The 21,224-nt window shown below is 51.4% G+C and overlaps 1 protein-coding gene across 1 annotated transcript; it reads left to right on the top strand.

Moving 5' to 3' along the window:
• Positions 1-548: 548 nt before the first annotated feature.
• LOC109758389 (uncharacterized) lies at positions 549-1,675 on the top strand. The gene is made up of 2 exons (XM_020317240.1): positions 549-899; positions 977-1,675. The coding sequence occupies exons 1-2, from the start codon at positions 549-551 to the stop codon at positions 1,673-1,675; spliced, it is 1,050 nt and encodes a 349-aa protein (XP_020172829.1).
• The last annotated feature ends 19,549 nt before the right edge of the window (positions 1,676-21,224 follow it).

Here is a 21,224-nt window from a genome sequence, read left to right as displayed (position 1 = left end):
GGCGTGGCTGCCGCCGTCGCCCTGCCCACTCGGGCGCTAGGAACCCTAGCGCGCCCCGGGTGTGGTCCGGGTGAGCCGGTCGGATGGGCCGGCCAGGCGCTGGTTGCTGGGCCCGGCTGGGCCGCGGGCTGTGGAGACCCCGGTACACACAAAAAAGTGGCGCAGGCTGCAGCGCGGAAAAATTGCGGTTTAGCCCCTGTAGTTTTCAACTTTTACGCGAGTTTTATTCCTGCAGCAATATTTCGCGTAGAACCCCCTGAAACTGTCTGTTTTCGCTAAAAACGCGTATTTGGGCTTTAAAATGCCTCGGGAATTCACTTTTTGGGCTATTTTTCACGTACTAGATGCGCTTAACATGCTATATTTTGTAAACATGTTTTATTGTATGATTTTACTACCGTAGATTAATTGTTTTGCACTCTTAATCATTAAGTCATATAAGAACATGTTTTAGATAATGGAACGTCATTTTATTGAATAAGTTTATCAACATCGCATTGTGCAAAAGATTACCTGCTGTAATCTCATGATTTTTGCATAAATCGCAGATGGCCGGAATTGTCAATAAGGAGTTTCCTGAGTTGGCCCAGACAGGCCTGAACTACCTGTCATGGTCCTCGCACTGCGAGATTTTTCTCCAGGGCAAAACCCTCCTGAGGGCGATCGGTAAGGGGGCCCAGCTGGCCGCCACTGATCCCAAGTTCGAAACTGAGAATGCGCAGGCTCTGCACTTTCTCCGTCATCACCTGTCACCTACTTTGAAAGATGAGTATATGGCTGAGCGCAGTGCTTCTGGCCTTTGGACCACTCTTAAGCAGCGGTTTGAGCGGCTGAAGTACACTGTGAAGCCACGTGCAGAGGCAGAGTGGATCCGTCTGAGGTTTGTGGACTTCAAGACGGTTGGGAGTACAATTCGGCTCTGCACTGGATTTGTACGACTCTTCGGTTGTGTGGTATTGAGATTACCGACTCCTAGAAGATTGAGAAAACCCTATCCACTTTCCACCCCGACGCGGTCCAGTCCTCACGGAACTACCGCCAGGGGAACTACACGAGGTATTCAGAGTTGATTGACGTCCTCCAGGTGGCGGAGGCGCAGGACGAGGTTCTCAAAAAGAACTTTGTCGCGCAACCACTTGGGGGGAGTTCTCGCCAGGAGGTGAATGCTCTCAAAGTCCGCAAGCCTCAACAGAAGAAGAGGGGCCGCAAGGGCAAGAAGAAGGGCCCTCACCCCCACCCCGCCCTGGCTAAGCAGAACAAGCCGGGCAAGGAAGGGCAGAGGCCTCAGGATTGCTTCCGTTGTGGCTCGGTGGAGCATTTCTCCCGCCAGTGTCGCGCACCACCGGAGGTCATTGAGGCATACAAGGCTCGGAAGGCGCGTGAGACACACCTCGCCTTGGTTCAGGAGGGAGCATCACCAGCGCCCATGGCGGCACCCGTGATGATCTCTACGCCCCCTGCTGCGCCCATAGAGGCGAACCCCGTGGTGCCCATCGCGGCAGCTTTGGCGGTCTCTACCGATGCCCACGTCGCCATGGAGGTTGACCACATGGTCGCCTCGGCGGTGCCGCCACTAGACATTGATGCTGCCTCCAAGATGATTTCTAAGGAGGATCAGCTCACTAGTATGGAGATTGCAGCTGAAGTGAATGGCTTCTTCACCAAGTCCACTTAGCATACCTCTTTGGTTATCATGATTCCGTGATTTGATACAATAAATTTGAATAAATTCGATTTGGTTGTAAGCTCTATGAGAGCATAAACTTATTCTTTACTTTGGCGATTGGATGACATTTATTTCATTCATTTATTCCATTATTTATACATGATAGCATGTTATGTTCTGAGATGTGTGCATTTATTTTTAATGTATTTTCTTCCTCATTACATTAATTAGATGTCATATTTTAGAACGCGTGTGGCGCCCGAATGGAGGAAACGTGCCTTGCCGATAGAGCCACCACTCATACCATTTTACGAGAAACTAAGTACTTTGAGTCCATTAAAAAATCTCTGGGAAGTATTATGACAATCGCCGGCTGCGGTTCTCACATAGTTGGCTCCGGACGAGCCACTATTATACTCCCTATGGGAACAACTTTGATCATTAATGATGCGTTGTTGTACCCGGAGTCGACTCGTACTCTTTTGAGCTTTAGAGACATCCGCGCTAATGGTTTCCATGCTGAGACCGATGATGAAAACGGCAAGGAGTGCCTACTCATCACAAAGCGGGATGCAGGTGGTAAACATGTTATCGAAAGGCTTCCTTCGTTTGACACAGGGCTATACTACACTAAGATAGTAGCACCGCCCGTGTACACTACCCTCAAGACCGTATTTAGAAGCTCTGAACTCTTCTGCCTCTGGCACGATAGGTTAGGCCACCCCGGACTTAGGATGATGAGAAATATAATTAACAACTCGCATGGCCATAATGTTAATGTGAAGAACTTCCCGAATCCCGATGATTTCATGTGCTCCGCATGCGCTAAGGGGAAGTTAGTCATTAGGCCATCGCCCTCAAGGTGAGGGATGAAATCCCCACGTTCTTGGATCCAAGGGGACATATGCGGTCCAATTCAGCCCCTCACGGGGCCGTTTCGGTACTTCATGGTGCTCATTGATGCTTCCTCTAAATGGTCCAATGTTTGCCTGCTGTCAACACGGAACCATGCCTTTGCAAAGTTGATCTCTCAGATCATACAAATGAGGAATAATTTCCCGGATTATCGTATAAAGTCTATTCGAATGGACAACGCCGGAGAATTTACTTCAAAGGTGTTCGATGATTATTGCATGGCAATGGGAATCAAAGTTGAGCACTCGGTACCACATGTTCATACACAAAATGGACTTGCCGAGGCATTGACTAAAAGAATTAAATTCATTGCCCGCCCGCTCGTTCAGGGTTGTAATTTACCAACTACATGTTGGGGCCACGCGGTGTTACACGCGGCTAATCTCATCAACTTTCGACCGTCGGCCTACAACATCCACTCTCCTGTTCAACTTGCGCAAGGGTCGGCACCGAAAATTTCCCACCTTTGTAGGTTCAGTTGCCAGGTATATGTACCAATACCACCCCCTCAGCGATCGGCGATGGGCCCGCTCCGTAAGTTGGGGATATACGTTGGTTATGAGACTGTGTCCATAATCAGGTATCTGGACCCCATGACAGGTGACTGTCACACGGCTCGTTTTGCTGATTGCATTTTTGACGAGGATTTTTTCCCGACTTTAGGGGGAGAGAATCAACCCCTTGATGCTAAAAGTCGAGAAATCACGTGGCAAGCCACGGGGATCCACGCTCATGACCCGCGCACTGCTGAGACTGAGAGAGAAGTCCAAAAGATAATAGATTTGCAGTCTTTAGCAAATCAACTGCCCGACAACTTTAGTGACTTAAAGACTGTGACAAAATCGCATGTGCATGCGCGCAATGCACCGGAAAGGGTTGAAATACCGAAGAAAAATGATGGTATACCCGCTCCTGTCCAAATGCCTAAAAGGACGAGAAATCCGGCTTCTCAAATCCCAAGTACTCGGGGACGCCTGACGAAAAAGGATAAGAGAGATTTGTTACAGCCTGTCGCCAAAGTACCCCAAATTGAAACGGGGAGCCAGTCGAGACCTGGCACAAGTACGGAAAATTCAGTGCACGGAATTCCGGACTTAAACTTTCCCATAGGGGAAACACCCAGCGAAGATGTGAGCGCACACATCGGCGCGGGAAATCTAAAGGACCTTGCTCCCATAATGGGAAATTTGGTAGAGCAAGTGTTTGCGCCGGATGCGCTCCATGACGAAATGGCCATAAATTATATTTATACGGGGGAGTCCCTGAACCGAGCAATGGTGATTGTCGACATCAACTTTGCTACAAAAATTGCCTCAATCATAGATCTTGACCCTGAGCCTAACACGCTCGCTGATTGCAAGAAAAGGTCGGATTGGAAAGATTGGCAGCAGGCAATTACTGCCGAATTATTATCTCTCAACAAAAGGAAGGTGTTCGAACCACTTTGTCGAACTCCTCCCCACATTCGCCTTGTTGGCCATAGGTGGGTTTTTGTTCGAAAGAGAGATGAAAATAATAAGGTAGTACGGTACAAAGCAAGGCTCGTCGCTCAAGGGTTCACTCAATGACCAGGTGTCGATTTTGAGGAGACTTATTCCCCGGTCATGGATGGAGTTACCTTTAGATACTTGATCTCGATGGCAGTAAACATGGGCTTGAAAATGAAACTAATGGATGTTGTCACTGCTTACCTGTATGGTAACTTGGATTCGAACATATACATGAAGGTTCCAGAAGGTATCCCTGTTCCGAACCATGATAGAGCAAACAGGGGTCTATATAGTGTTCAACTGCAAAAGGCACTGTACGGACTCAGATAGTCTGGTAGAATGTGGTACAATCGCTTAAGCGATTTCCTTCATCAGAAGGGCTACACGAGCAATAAAGATTGCCCATGTGTTTTCATACGGCGATCCCAAGATGGATTCTGTATAATCTCGGTGTACGTGGAGGATTTAAACATAATCGGTACACCTGAGGATATTGAGGAAGCGAGTTCCTACCTGATGTCGGAATTCGAGATGAAGGATTTGGGTAAAACCAAGTTCTGTCTAGGTCTGCAACTTGAACATTCCCCTGATGGGATTCTAGTGCACCAGTCGGCCTACACCCAGAAGGTGTTGGAAAGATTTGGTTTTGATAAGGCATATCCTTCTAAGACCCAGATGGTCGGGAGATCTTTATAGCTAGACAAGGACCCGTTCAGGCCAAAGGAAGAGGGGGAGGAAACTCTGGGACCAGAGGTTCCTTACCTGAGTGCAGTTGGAGCACTCATGTATCTCACAAACTGTACACGGACAGACATTGCGTTCACCGTCAGTTTGCTTGCGAGGTACAGTTCTGAACCTACCAAAAGACATTGGAAAGGTGTCAAGGACGTCTTCCGTTACCTGCAAGGGACCAAAGATCTTGGCCTGTTTTATAAGAGGAATCAAGACCTATCTATTATAGGCTATGCCGATGCTGGGTACCTATCGGACCCGCATGATTGCAAATCGCAGACTGGATATGTTTTCCTTTGTGGTGGAACTGCTTTTTCCTGAAAATCGTCCAAGCAAACTCTTGTGTCGACTTCCACGAACCACTCGGAAATCAAGGCACTATTCGAAGCGTCAAAAGAATGTGTATCGCTTCGGCGGATGATCGGCCACATTCAGCAGGCATGTGGGCTGAACACCGTACAAACCCCTAAGTCCAGATGGGTTATGTGAAGAGTAACCTCACAAAGCATATTAGTCCCAAATTCTTCTATGCACATGAGCTGCAGCAGTTGAATGAGGTGAGAGTTTTGCATACTAACTCCTGTGACAATCTTGCTGATATGTTCACTAAATCATTACCGGCATCAACCTTAGAGAGGTGTGTGCGTGGAATCGGTATGATGAGACTTAGAGAGATGCAAGGTTCAGGGGGAGAAACTTCACAAACTCGTCGCTAAATTCTCAATCCTGATGATCGAGTACTCAACTTGATGGTTGAGTGGATTGTACTCTTTTTCCCTTGAGTGAGTTTTCCTGATGTTTCTCACACGAGGTTTTTGACGAGGCAATTCGTGCAATACAACAATGTATACCGTGTGCTCTTTCTCCATATTCTTTCCCACTGGGTTTTTCGGAGTTTTGAGGCATGGATATACGGATAATTACCCAAGGGGGAGTGTTGGGAAACCGGGGCCACCGAGGGGTGGCGGCGGCCTCGTGCGTATCTCACGGGCTAGCCCCTCCCGTGTCCCCCACTTCACGTTAAGTGGGTACTTATCCCTTGACCCCCTACCCCCTATATAAAGCAACGAGGAGCCATCATTGTAACACCTGATCATTGATTAATAAAGCTGGTCTCCTCCATATCTCTCTGTGTCATTTACTTTCGCGTGTTCGACTACTTCGACTACTTCTTCTACGACGCTCGCTCTCGCTCCGCAACCTCGGACCGGACTCGCCGGCGGAGTTGCGGAACAGAACTCACAACGCACAACCAAGCTCCGTCTCCTACCGTTATATAAAAAAAACTCCGTCTCCTACAGCATGGATACGTAGATCTTGAATTACGCTTTTGGAATTGTTTGGATAGCTTACCACATGTGTCACGTGGTAATCTCGAATTACGCTTTTACAATATATCAGAAGAAGGGACGCTTAACGGCGCCTAAGCCCTCATCATCTTCTCAGCCATTAGCATCGACATCTTTTTTCCCCAAAACCCTAAAACCTTTGGCGGCGCCTGTGGCGATTAGGGTTTTGACCGTGGAACTTGCCTTTCGCCCGGGGATTCGTCGCCGAGGCTGAGAGCAAACGCCGCTGCAGGCGGAAAATGATGGCTGCTCCCCACGCTGCTGTAGGAGCGGAGAGAGGAGATGACAATCAGGTGGGTCGCGCGTCCAGGAAGAAGTTGGAGGCGGCTGATGTCTACTACACAACTTGTTCTTGTAGACTCGTGTTGGGCCTCCAAGCACAGAGTTTTGTAGAACATTAGCAAATTACCCTCAAGTGGATGACCTAAAATTTATCAATTCGTAGGAGGCGTAGGATGAAGATGGTCTCTCTCAAACAACCCTGCAACCGAATAACAAAGAGTCTCTTGTGTCCCCAACACACCCCATACAATGGCAAATTGTATAGGTGCACTAGTTCGGCGAAGAGATGGTGATAAAAGTGTAATATGGATGGTAGAAATATATTTTTATAATCTGAATAAATAAAAACAGCAAGGTAGCAATCGATAAACGTGAGCACAAACGGTATTGCAATGCTTGAAAATGAGGCCTAGGGTCCGTACTTTCGCTAGTGCAATCTCTCAGCAGTTCTAGTATAATTGGATCATATAACCATCCCTCAACGTGCAATGAAGAATCACTGCAAAGTTCCTATCTAGTGGAGAATATAAGACGAAATTGTTTGTAGGGTACGAAACCACCTCAAAGCTATTCTTTCCGTTCGATCTATCCAAGAGTTCGTACTAAAATAACACAAAGCTATTCTTTCTGTTCGATCTATCCTAGAGTTCGTACTAAAATAACACCATATGATAAACATCAACCAACTCTAATGTCACCTAGATACTCCAACGTCACCTCGAGTATCCATGAGTTAATTATATGATATGCATCAAACAATTTTAGATTCATAACACTCAATCCAACACAAAGAACCTCAAAAAGTGCCCAAAGATTTCGACTGGAGAAACAAAGACAAGAATGTGCATCAACTCCTATGCATAGATTACCCCAATGTCACCTCGGGAATCCGCAAGTTGAGTGCCAAAACATATATCAAGTGAATCAATATGATACCCCATTGTCACCACGGGTATTCATAGCAAGACATACATCAAGTGTTCTCAAATCCATAAAAGTATTCAATCCGATAAAACGAAATCTCAAAGGGAAAACTCAATTCATCACAAGATAGAGAGGGGGAAACATCATATGATCCGACTATATTAACAAAGCCCACGATACATCAAGATCATGACATCTCAAGAACTCGAGAGAGAGAGAGATTAAGCACATAGCTACTGGTACAAACCCTCAGCCCTGAGGGTGGACTACTCCCTCCTCATCGTGGGGCCGCCGGGATGATGAAGATGGCCACCGGTGATGATTCCTCCCTCTGACCGAGTGCCGGAGAAGGGCTCTAGATTGGATCTCGTGGTTCTGGAACTGGCGGCGGCTGGAACAACATTTTGTCGACTAGGGTTACCCCGAAGGGCTTTGGAATTTTTGACGATTTATAGGGCGAAGAGGGGGTGCGGGAGGCCACCGAGGTGGGCACAACCCACCTGGGCGCGCCTGGGGGCCCAGGCGCGCCCTGGTGGATTGTGCCCCCCTCGGGGCACCCCCCAGGTGCTGCTCTGGCCCATTGGATGTCTTCTAGTCCACAAAAACTTTCGCGGTGTTTGGACTCCGTTTGATATTGATTTCCAACGATGTAAAAAAACAAGCAAAAAACAACAACTGGCACTGGGCACTGGGTCAATAGGTTAGTTCCAAAAAATGATATAAAGTTGCTACAAAATGATTGTAAAACATCTGAGAATGATAATATAACAGCATGAATACTTCATAAATTATAGATATGTTGGAGATGTATCAACATCCCCAAGCTTAATTCCTACTCGTCCTTGAGTAGGTAAATGATAAAAGAAATAAATTATGAAGTGTGAATGCTAGCAAAGTGCACAAGTTTGATCAATGACAATTTCAATCACTTTTCCTAACATCGTAACAGCAATTCTTTCCTATAAAACTTCTCATGTTAAAGTAGCAACCAATTCACATGTTAAGGTTCAAACAATGAATTCTCTTGAAACTCAACAACCTATGTTCTCAGTCACCAAGCAATGTAATTCAACTTATTCAACAGAGTTTAAGTAAAAGCTCCACATACTCAACCATCATATAGTCTTCTATGATTGCTAACACTCACCGCATACACATGAGCAAAATGTTTCAACCGGACACATAGAAAGATAGGGGCCTGTAATTTCGCCTCCCAACGTATTCACCTCAAGGGTGATGTCAACAATAATAACTCATGCTACCTATATCCAACTGGATATATGTGCCTAGATCTTTCCTCACCACATGATGCTTGCCAAAATAGAAAAATAAAAAGGAATAGAGAGAAAAACTGTGACTCTTGCATGAAAGTAAATACAAAAAAAGTAAAAGGTAGGCCTTCGCAGAGGGAAGCAGAGGTTACCATGCGTTTTTTGTTTGTATGCTCAATCCCTTAGTGCAAAAGAACATCACATTATATTGCCCCTTATGATAGCAACCTTTATTATGCAGTGTGTCGCTTTTATTCTTTGCCATCACAAGTTCGTACAACGCTCAATTTTCTCTTACACTAAATGATCTAACACTTTAAGAAGCAATTTTTATTTCCTTATTGCACCGATGATAACTTACTTGAAGGATCTTACTCAATCCCTAGGTAGGTATGGTGGACTCTTGAAAATAAGATTTGGGTTTAAGGGTTTTTGGATGCACAAGTAGTATCTCTACTTGGTGCAGAATTTTTGGCTATCAAAGATAGGGAGCAAGCACCACATGTTGAAGGATCTATGACAATATAACTTCTATGTGAATATGAACAAACATAAATCATTACGTTGTCTTCCTTATCCAACATCAACAATTTTGGCATATAATATTTTGATGGGGGCTTACAATCACAAAAGATTTCCAAGATAGTGTATCTGCATGTGAAAGTTCTCTTCCTTATATTAATCATTCAGGAATTGCTTGTATGACCAATATTGTGATTGTCAAGCTTTAAAAGATTTCACTTTCTAAACCCAATGTGAAGCTACTACTAGGCATGATATGAACACATAATTTCAACTTCATCATATTCAAATCATTCAACAATTTACTCATAGGATATAAGTGATGGACAAGAGTAAATGACAAGCTACTCCAAAAAGATATAAGTGAAGATCAAGTGAGTAGTTAAGTAAAGGGGTAGGTATTTGAGGACTCTCTCTTATTTAAAAATTTTAGATCTAAGTATTTTATTAAAACATCAAGCAAAACAAAACAAAATGACACTCCAAGAATAGCACACATCATGTGAAGAAGCAAAAACTTAGGCTCAACCGATATTAACCGATAATCGTTGAAGAAGAAAGGTGGGATGCCTACCGGGGCATCCCCAAGCTTAGATGCTTGAGACTTATTAGAATATTAACTTGGGATGCCTTGGGCATCCCCAAGCTTGAGCTCTTGTGTGTTCTTCATTCCTCTCATATCACGGTTTTCCTAAATCTCAAAAACTTCATCCACACAAAACTCAATAAGAACTCGTGAGGAGATGACGATCAGGCGGGTCGCGCGTCCAGGAAGAAGTTGGAGGCGGTTGATGTCTACTACACAACTTGTTCTTGTAGACTCGTGTTGGGCCTCCAAGCACAGAGTTTTGTAGGACAATAGCAAATTATCCTCAAGTGGATGACCTAAGGTTTATCAATCCGTAGGAGGCGTAGGATGAAGATGGTCTCTCTCAAACAACCCTGCAACCGAATAACGAAGAGTCTCTTGTGGCCCCAACACACCCCATACAATGGAAAATTGTATAGGTGCACTAGTTCGGCGAAGAGATGGTGATAAAAGTGTAATATGGATGGTAGAAATATATTTTTATAATCTGAATAAATAAAAACAGCAAGGTAGCAATCGATAAAAGTGAGCACAAACGGTATTGTGATGCTTGAAAATGAGGCCTAGGGTCCGTACTTTCGCTAGTGCAATCTCTCAGCAGTTCTAAAATAATTGGATCATATAACCATACCTCAACGTGCAATGAAGAATCACTGCAAAGTTCCTATCTAGTGGAGAATATAAGACGAAATTGTTTGTAGGGTACGAAACCACCTCAAAGCTATTCTTTCCGTTCGATCTATCCAAGAGTTCGTACTAAAATAACACAAAGCTATTCTTTCTGTTCGATCTATCCTAGAGTTCGTACTAAAATAACAATATGATACACATCAACCAACTCTAATGTCACCTAGATACTCCAACGTCACCGCGAGTATTCGTGAGTTAATTATATGATATGCATCAAACAATTTCAGATTCATAATACTCAATCCAACACAAAGAACCTCAAAAAGTGCCCAAAGATTTCTACCGGAGAAACAAAGACAAGAATGTGCATCAACTTCTATGCATAGATTACCCCAATGTCACCTCGGGAATCCGCAAGTTGAGTGCCAAAACATATATCAAGTGAATCAATATGATACCCCATTGTCACCACGGGTATTCATAGCAAGACATACATCAAGTGTTCTCAAATCCATAAAAGTATTCAATCCGATAAAATGAAATCTGAAAGGGAAAACTCAATTCATCACAAGATAGAGAGGGGGAAACATCATATGATCCGTCTATATTAACAAAGCCCGCAATACATCAAGATCATGACATCTTAAGAACACGAGAGAGAGAGAGATAGATTAAGCACATAGCTACTGGTACAAACCCTCAGCCCCGAGGGTGGACTACTCCCTCCTCATCGTGGTGGCCGCCGGGATGATGAAGATGGCCACCGGTGATGATTCCCCCCTCCGGCGGAGTGCCGGAGAAGGGCTCTAGATTGGATCTCGCGGTTCTGGAACTGGCGGCGGCTGGAACAAAATTTCGTCGACTAGGGTTACCCCAAAGGGCTTTGGATTTTTTGATGATTTATAGGGCGAAGAGGGGGTGCGGGAGGCCACCGAGGTGGGCACAACCCACCTGGGCGCGCCTGGGGGCCCAGGCGCACCCTGGTTGGTTGTGCCCCCCTCGGGGAACCCCCCAGGTGCTGCTCTGGCCCATTGGATGTCTTCTGGTCGACAAGAAATCCACAAAAAGTTTCGCGGTGTTTGGACTCCGTTTGATATTTATTTCCAACGATGTAAAAAAACAAGCAAAAAAAGCAACTGGCACTGGGCACTGGGTCAATAGGTTATTTCCAAAAAATGATATAAAGTTGCTATAAAATTATTGTAAAACATCCAAGAATGATAATATAACAACATGAATACTTCATAAATTATAGATACGTTGGGGACGCATCAGCATCCCCAAGCTTAATTCCTACTCGTCCTTGAGTAGGTAAATGATAAAAGAAATAAATTATGAAGTGTGAATGCTAGCAAATTGCACAAGTTTGATCAATGACAATTTCAATCACTTTTCCTAACATCATAGCATCAATTCTTTCCTATAAAACTTCTCATGTTAAAGTAGCAACACTTTCACATGTTAAGGTTCAAACAATGAATTCTCTTGAAACTCAACAACCTATGTTCTTAGTTGTCAGCGTCCTGGACTTGGGGGTATCCAGTCCTGCCTGCCTGCGGCCCACCCCATGGCTCCATCGACGGCTGGTACGACCCAGCTTCAACACCAACGCAGCAAGACCCTCGCGAGGGGCCAAGCCTCGTGAGGCGGACGATGCCAAGACCCCCGAAGGAGCTAGCCTCCTCAGGAGGGCTCCTAAGGGGCGGAGAGTTCTATGCAGCTACCTCATGAGGCTCAGCTGACGTGAGCCATGACGACCAAGGCCAGGTGGGTGCAGAGCGCAGGTTTCCTCTTTGGAGCAAGGGAGGCAAGCCATAGGCGCGGAGTCCCGAGGAAACAGCCAAAGGTTTCCATTCTGGTGCAATGAGACCAAGACCGCCAGGACGGCAAGACGGAGGTCATCACTGAGCCCACCGCAGTGTCACGACCAGAGGCTTTTCGCAGGCGAAGACTACTTTTGTCAGGATAGACTGTACTACTTGTCCCCTTTCGAATCCTGCCGTTGTGGAATCCCTTCCCGCTCATACTTGGGAAGAGGACCAAGGCCACTATATATAGGACTTAGCCACTACCATAGTGGGGGGAGATCGATTCGACCCCGAGCACCACACCAGCTCAAGAACACCTCACCTCCTGAAGCTTGTTCATCCTTTGTACTAGTTCATCCATAGCCCCTCGAGGCAATCCACCACACCACACTGGAGTAGGGTATTACACCACAACGGTGACCCGAACCAGTATAAATCTCTGTGTCTTTGTGTCTCTGTGTGCTCTACGCGCTAGGCTAGGGAGGATCGCGAGTAGGCAGGCTGGGCAGGTTGAGATCTCCGCACGCACCCCAGTGTTCGAACCTCTCATGGGTTGCCGGACCCCGAAATCCAACATTTGGCGCTCCAGGTAGGGGTGCGTCAGATCCTCTCTTCCGTCGTTCGATCCGCCACTGCTCCGACATCTCCATGGCTGACGCGCGCAGGGCTCGCGCCGAGCGTCGGGCCGCAGTCGCCGCCCGTGTCGCTCAGACGGCTCCGGCGGCTGACGGTTGCGCCCGCCGCGCTCCTTCTCTGGTGGCAACGTCTCCATGGGCCCTGTCGGCCACGAGCAGCAAGCTTCGTCGCTGCACCCGTCGGTGCGCCGTGATGGCCGCACCGCTACTCCGTTGCTCACCCCAACAGCTTCATCACCCCACGCACGCCGCGGCCAGGTGGACGTGCAGGCCGCTCTGCTCACGGCGCGGGAGCTCCTTCGCTACCGTCCAGTGGGTGATCTCTACAAGGAGTGGCTCGAGCGCATCGCCGAGCTCATCAGCATCGCGCACTGGGGGCTCCGACAGGCCGTCTCGCTCGCTGCCTCAGCACCCACCTGCAGCGGGCGACGTCGCGCACGGGGCCCCTCCTCCGCCTCCGGCCCGGGGCGTCATCGTCGAGCCAAGGCGTATGGCTCCACAGCGCGACCCGCAGCGCCCGGCGCCAGCTTGGGACGACACGAGCTGCCAGATGGTTCAACGCCCCCAAGGAGAAGCGCGTGTGCTTCCAGCACCCCAGCACCAGGCTCGCGAGCCGCCACAGGAGGTGGTGGTGCGCGTGCACCAGGACCACGTTCCACCCCCTCGACGGCCTCCGGTGGCCACGGCAGGATGCCGTGCGTTCACTGCAGAGCTCCGCAACGTCGTTTGGCCGAGCAAGTTCAAGCCTGACCTGCCTCCGCGCTATGACGGGACCGCAGACCCCGCCGAGTTCCTACAGCTCTACGAGCTGAGCATCGAGGCGGCCAACCGCAACGAGAAGATCATGGCAAATTGGTTCCCGATGGCCCTCAAGGATGGCGCGCGTTCTTGGTCCTGAACCTGACCGAGGGGTCGGTTTCTTCCTGGGAGGAGATGCACGGCCGCTTCATCGCCAACTTCTAGGGCACTCGCGACCGTCCGCCGGCCGCGGGCGACCTGCGCCGCGTCAAGCAGCAACCTGGAGAGACCCTGCATAAGTATATCCAGCGCTTCAACAACGTCCGCCTCAAGATTCTCAAGGTGTCTGACGAGGCCATCATATCCGCGTTCACCGACAGTGTCTGCGACGTCAAGATGAAGGAGGAGCTCGCCATCCACAAGGACCTCTGCACTGCTTTGGAGATGTTCAACATGGCGAACATGTGTGCGAGAGCTGAAGAGGGACGCCTTTCCCTCCTCGAGCTCCCTGATGCTGATCCAAAAGACAAGAAGACCAAGACCAAGGACACGAAGCGCAAGGGGCCAGCTGATACGTCTCCAACGTATCTATAATTTTTGATTGTTCCATGCTATTATATTACCTATTTTGGATGTTTATGGGCTTTACTTTACACTTTTATATCATTTTTGGGACTAACCTACTAACCGGAGGCCCAGCCCGAATTGCTGTTTTTTGCCTATTTCAGTGTTTCGAAGAAAAGGAATATCAAACGAAGTCCAAACGGAATGAAACCTTTGGGAGCGAACTTTTCGGAACAAACGCAATCCAGGAGACTTGGAGTGGATGTCAAGTAGCAAACGAGGCGGCCACGAGGGTGCTCGGCGCGCCCTATGGGGGTGGGCGCACCCCCCACCCTCGTGGGCCCCTCGTGGCTCAACCGACCTACTTGTTCCTCCTATACATATCCACGTACCCTGAAAACATCCAGGAGCACCACGAAAAACTATTTCCACCGCCGCAGCCTTCTGTATCCGCGAGATCCCATCTTGGAGCCTTCGCCGGCGCTCCGCCGGAGGGGGAATCGACCATGGAGGGCCTCTACATCATCTCCAAGGCCTCTCCGATGAGTTGTGAGTAGTTTACCACAGACCTTCGGGTCCATAGTTATTAGCTAGATGGCTTCTTCTCTCTCTTTGAATCTCAATACAAAGTTCTCCTCGATCTTCTTGAAGATCTATTCGATGTAACTCTTTTTGCGGTGTGTTTGTCGAGATCCAATGAATTGTGGCTTTATGATCAAGTTTATCTATGAGAAATATTTGAATCTCCTCTGAATTCTTTTATGTGTGATTGGTTATCTTTGCAAGTCTCTTCGAATTATCAGTTTGGTTTGGCCTACTAGATTGATCTTTCTTGCAATGGGAGAAGTGTTTAGCTTTGGGTTCAATCTTGCGGTGTCCTTTCCCAGTGACAGCAGGGGCAGCAAGGCACGTATTGTATTGTTGCCATCGAGGATAAAAAGATGGGGTTTATATCATATTGCTTGAGTTTATCACTCTACATCATGTCATCTTTCTTAATGCGTTACTCTGTTCTTATGAACTTAATACTCTAGATGCAGGCAGGAGTCGGCCGATGTGTGGTGTAATAGTAGTAGATGCAGAATCGTTTCGATATACTTGTTGCGGACGTGATGCCTATATACATGATCATCCCTAGATATTCTCATAACTATGCACTTTTCTATCAATTGCTCGACAGTAATTTGTTCACCCACCGTAATACTTATGCTATCTTGAGAGAAGCCACTAGTGAAACCTATGGCCCCCGGGTCTATCTTTTATCATATAAGTTTTCCATCTATCTTTATTTTGCAATCTTTACTTTCCAATCTATATCATAAAAATACCAAAAATATTTATCTTATCATATTATCTCTATCAGATCTCACTTTTGCAAGTTACCGTGAAGGGGTTGACAACCCCTTTATCGCGTTGGTTGTGAGGTTGTTGTTTGTTTGTGTAGGTACGAGGGACTTTTGAGGAGCCTCCTACTGGATTGATACCTTGGTTCTCAAAAACTGAGGGAAATACTTACGCTTCTTTGCTGCATCACCCTTTCCTCTTCAAGGGAAAAACCAACGCATGCTCAAGAGGTAGCACCAGCCGTGCTTGCGGCAGAGCCAGAGACCAAGCACGGCTGCGACCACCCCGAGTCATCCAAGGGCAAGCGGCCATTCTGCGCCTTCCACAATGTCTACAGCCACAACACCAGCGACTGCCAGGAGCTCAGGGCTCTCCGCGATGGGCGCCTCGGTCGACGCCCCGAGCGCAACGATCAGGGCTATGGTCGCGGAGGTGGCTGAGGTGGAGGACGCTGGGATGGACGCGACCGCCATTAGGAGTGGCGCGACCAGCCTCGTGAGGACCGCTGGCAGGACCAGCCTCGCGAGGGCAACTGGAGGGAGCAGCCTCGAGAGGACCGCCCTCAGGGCAATGCAACCTTGCCTCCTCTGCCTCCACCGCCAAGAAGGAACGAAGATCACCATCAGGACGAGGGGGCTGGGGGCTTCCAGGAGCCGCGGGCCATCGCCTGCATCTTGGGCGACTCACAAACCCCAGCTTCTCACCGTGTCTTCAAGCAATTTGCGCGCGAGGTCAATGCGGCGCTCCCCAAGCTTGAGGCAACTTGCCCCCTCAAGTGGTCCAAGTGCGCCATCACCTTCGACTCCTCAGACCGGCTCAAGTGCGCAGCCATCGCTGGCACGCTCCCCATGCTCTGCTCCCCCATCATCAGCAACGTAACCGTCACCAAGACTCTCATTGATGGCGGAGCAGGGCTCAATGTTCTCTCCGTCCAGACGTTCGACAAGCTCCAAGTGCCATACTACCAGCTGCACCCCACCAAGCCATTCTCCGGAGTGACCGATGGATCAACACACCCGATCGGGCAAGTTCGCCTCCCTGTCACCTTCAGCGAGCGCAACAACTACCGCGCCGAGCTCATTGACTTCGACGTCGCCGACATCCGCCTGCCCTACAACACCATCCTTGGATACCAACGCTGGCCAAGTTCATGGCAGCCACGCACCACGGCTACAACATCCTCAGGATGCCAGGAAACGGCGGCATCATCCTGGTCGCCTGTCAGGAAAAGGATGCGGTGTGCTCCCTCGAGCGCGCTTTCCAGGTTGCAGCAGTTGAAAACCCAGAAGACGAGGACAGCGCCCTCCCTCCTGAGGTCGCCCCCAAGACGAAGAAGCTGTAGCTGTGCCAGGGGTCTCGTGAGGGAGAATCACCCGAGGACGCAGCGCTGAGCCTCGCGTCCCCGGACGCGGCGCCTTCACCCATCGCATAGGGAGGCGCGCCCGGCGCCCCTCTCAGGCTGGGCTCGGGGGCTCTCCTCTGGAGGGCCTCGGACCTAGCCCATGTCGCGAGAGTGGCGCTCGGGCACCATGTGCAAGCGCTCTTCAAAGCACGCTTCCCAGGAGAAGGCAGCAGGCGTGAGGCACCAGGCATTCAGGAGTTCATCAGCGAGGCAATCGAGGAAATTCAGGAAGGAAGGGTTCTGCAAGGCGATCGTCGCCTGCCGCGAGGTGTAGCTCACTGCCCTAGCAAGGGTAAAGAGTTCCACGTCTGCATCGACATCCCTGGGCTCAGCAGGGCCGCGTCTAGGCAGCTCATGTGGCCGTCTCGTGTCGGCCGATGCGGGGGACCACCGCACAGCTACGTCCGCATGCCTTTTGGCCTGGCGGGCGCGGCCGAGGCATTCCAGCGCTGCATGAGGGACGATTAAGTGGCCTGCGAGGCCAGACGCCAGGCGATCTTGGCGGAGATGGAGGTGCACCCACAGGAGCCTCCTGGTCCGTCCGAGCCTCCCGAGGCCCGGCACCGGAGCGGCTCATGAGGAACGTGTCGGATATCGGGTTCCGGCAAAACCCTTAAGGTTCGAACTCCGGGGTGCGCACGAAGATCTTCTCCCTACTGATCCACGCCCCAAAGCCTCGCCGCGATTCTAAGCTACACGATGAACAACACAAGGGACACGAGGTTTATACTGGTTCGGGCCACCGTTGTGGTGTAATACCCTACTCCAGTGTGTGGTGTGGTGGATTGCCTCTTGGGCTGATGATGAACAGTACAGAGGAAGAACAGCCTTGCGAGGGGTGTTCTTGTGCTTGGCAGGTGCTGTCCTTGGGAAGGATTCGATCTCTCTCTACTGTGGTGGCTAGCCCTATTTATAGAGGCCCTGGTCCTCTTCCCAAATACTGAGCGGGAAGGAAGCCAACAACGGCCATTTTGAAAGGGGACAACTAGTACAAGCTATCCTGACTAAAGGTGGTCTTCGGCTGCCAAAAGCACTGGCGATGACGCCGTCTTGGGCTCCACGGTGACCTCCGTCCTGCCGCTCTGCTAGCCTTGGTCTCGTTGCATCGATATGGAAAACTTTGCTTGATGCCTCGGTACTCCGCGCTTGTGCTTGCCCCCTTTGCACCAAAGAGGAAACGAGGACACTACACTGGCTAGCGCCCGCCTGGCGCCCGCTTGGTCTTGATCATCATGGCTTACGTCATGAGCGCCTCGCGAGGTACCCCTTGCCTTGATCTCTCCGCCTCCTCGCGAGCCTGCCTGGTGAGGCCACCCCTGAGGAGGCCTTGCGTCGTCCGCCCCGCGAGGCTTGGCCCCTCGCGAGGGTCTTGATCTTGGGTTGATGAAGACGGGCCGTACTGGGCCGGTGGTGAGCCACGCCGCAGGCAGGCAAGTCTGGGGACCCCCGTTCCCAGAACGCCGGCAGTAGCCCCCGGGCCCAAGGCGCGCTCGGACTTGGCTTAGCAGCGAAGCCAAAGGGCAAGTGCGGAGAGCCGCGGGCCCCAAAAAGCCTGTGGCCTTGGTCGACGCGTGGCGACTTGACTGGACGTGGGCGTCTCCGCTTCCCCACGCTGCCTCGGCAACTGCCCGACTGACAAAAGGCTGGCCTGGGTAAGGCTTACCTTCATTGCTCTCCTTCACCTTGCTCCAGATCCCCTTCCTTGCTCTCTTGCTTCCGAAATTTCCAGATCCGCTCCATCCTTCCCCTTTCAGCGAGCAATGGCGCCCTGCAAGGCCGTGGCCGAGGCTCCGCCTAGCTTGGTTCTCGCCGGCCTTGAATCCCCCCAACATGACGGAGAAGAATCTCGTCACTACGCGCCTGATGACGGCGGCGCAGGGCAGCGAGATGGGGGAGACTAAACTCCGGGCTGGCCCCGCCCAGCCGGAGGCTAAAGGGAGCACCTTCTACCCCTTCTTCATGAGCACCGTCATCGCCGGCCTGGTTCCCCCCTTTTTCGAGTTCTTCTACGCCGTCCTCCGCCATTACAGGTTGCAGGCCCTTCATCTCCATCCCAACTCCGTCCTTCTCTTGTCGATTTTCACCTACTACTGCGAGGCGCACGTTGGTGTGATGCCGTCCGTGGCTTTGCTGCGCCACTTCTTCTCCCTCCGAATCACTGGCGGGCACACCTCTGCGTGTGCTGGCTTCGTCGCGTACTCTAAGGCCAACGCGATCTCGAAGACCGGGAAGAGGGTCGACAGCTTCCGAAGCAAGTGGGCTATGATGGATGCCAGATGCATCCACCCTCGGCTGGCACTGCCAACGGAGCAGCCCCAGCCCGACGAGGCGTGGTCTCGAGCGAAGCTTGATGACCGACGGGCGAAGTCGGTGCTAGAGAAGATGAACGCCGACCTGAGGCCGGGCAACATGAAGGCTGCGAAGCTGACCGGGGCCACGCTCCTGAGGGAGTTCCTGACGCAGCGGGTGGCCCCACTTCAGGCGCACTCGCGCCCGCTGTGGACGCTTGGGGGTGCGGACGACGATCTCCGCCTGAACTCGGTGGCCCTGGCCGACGAGGACCTGGTCGTAGCCCTCCGCTTCTTGGTTGGGGAAGACGTGGAAGGTCTGGAGGGCGCTCCTGCCCCCCTGTTCCTTCGCGTCGACTGGCAACAGGTGGTGGACGCCATGCCCACCTTCGACGGGCACGGTCTGGTGCCGGAGGTGCCTCCTGAGGGCCAGGAGGCAACGACGCCGGTGGAATTGTCTTCTGATGATTCCCGCGGAGGAGGAGAGGAAGGCGAAGAAGAAGAGGAGCGCGACTCGGAGGCAACCGCGGAGGGGATGGGGGAGACTTCTCCCCGACACAGGGCCAACATCCTCCGCACCCTGCCGGATGACGACGAGGCCGATGCCATTCGAGAGGGGGAGGATCCGCCCGTGATCCCGAAGAAGGACAGGTCGGGGCTGATCTCCCGAGGGGCTACTTCTGCCCAGGCACCACCCGAAGCCGGCTCCAGCCCTTCTGGTGCGCCTTCTTCCGCTCCTGGCCCTCTCGAGGCTGCACCCCGGACCAGAAGGCTTACGGGCTTCAAGCTTGGGAAGAGGTCAGCGGTCCCTGTCGCGATTGACCAGTAAGTGCTCGAACTCCGTCTTGCTCTCGTTTTCGCTGCCGAGGCTTGACGTCTTCCATCACTTGGTTAGTCCGCCGCTTGCGGCGAAGAAGCTGAAGGGGGACATGGTGGCTCCGCCTGGGCATGCTCATCTATTGTGGCCGTGCCTTCGCCTGCGGGAAGGGGAGGCGGTGAAGTTCGTACTTCCCCTGCCCGATCATCCTCGCGAGGCCAGGAGAAGCCCCCTGGCGGGGTGCCAGCCCCCGTGGCCCCGCTGACTCTGGAGGTGCCGGCGCTTGATGCTGTCGCTGAGGTAGCCAAGACTCAGGAGCTCCCAGTCTCCCAAGCTGTGGTCACACTGCCGCCTTCTTCTCCTGCACCGCTGGCTCCGGACTCCTCTGCCTCCTCCATCGTCTTGGACCGCGCCCTTACGGAGCTGGGCCAGCTGCGAGGAGACCTCCAGGGCGCCAACTCCCACCTGGTAGCCGGGCGTCTGGAGCTGGTGTCTGGCTGGGTTCACTCTGATGCCTCTGTCCAGATGGCGCTGGAGCGGGCCGCGGCAGCTTCAGAGGGGGAGAAGCAGGCCACGATCCAGGCCGCAGCCGCCCGCGATGCTGCGCTGAAGGATGCCACGGTCACCCAGAACCGCTGCAAGGCGTTGGAGGCCGAGCTGCAGGGCTTGCGTGATGAGCTCGCCAAGGAAACTCGCGACCGCCAGGCGAAGGAGGAGGAGATGAAGGCTCGGGAGGACGCCATCGGGGACTGCGACGCCAAGCTGACCGCTGAACGCAGCCGGCTGGGGACGCTGGGGCAGAAGCTGAAGAAGGAGAAGGCCGATCTTGACGCCAAGGCGAAGGTCCTGGCCGAGGACCGCATGGCCTTCGCGGGTCTTGAGGAGAGAGCCCGCAAGGCGCTGAAGACGATATATGATGGTGGCCTGGAGAAGCCGCTGGCTGGGGCCAAGGATGGCCCTGCCCAGCTACTTCCCTTCTTGGTCGAAGCGCTCGAGGAAGTCATGACCGGCGTCGGCCCCATGGCCGAGGTTGAAGCTCACGTCCTTTCTTCCACGGCGCTGACGCGCGTCCTCAGCCACGTTTACCTTCGCGACCCTGGTGCCAACCTCGACGAGCTGCTGGAACCCGTGGATGCCGAGCGCTCCGCCGCTGCTGCTGAAGCCGTGAAGGGTCGAGCGGAAGCCCTGCTGGCGAAGTTCCGCGCCTTTGCCACCGTGCCCGGGGAAGGTGCTGCTGATCCCGTGGCCTCGGGAGGTG

This window comes from Aegilops tauschii, chromosome 3 (genome assembly GCF_002575655.3).
Source record: "Aegilops tauschii subsp. strangulata cultivar AL8/78 chromosome 3, Aet v6.0, whole genome shotgun sequence".
Classification (NCBI taxonomy): domain Eukaryota; kingdom Viridiplantae; phylum Streptophyta; class Magnoliopsida; order Poales; family Poaceae; genus Aegilops; species Aegilops tauschii.
The sequence above is the reverse complement of the archived record's forward strand: the minus strand, read 5'-3'. Positions and strand labels throughout refer to the sequence as shown.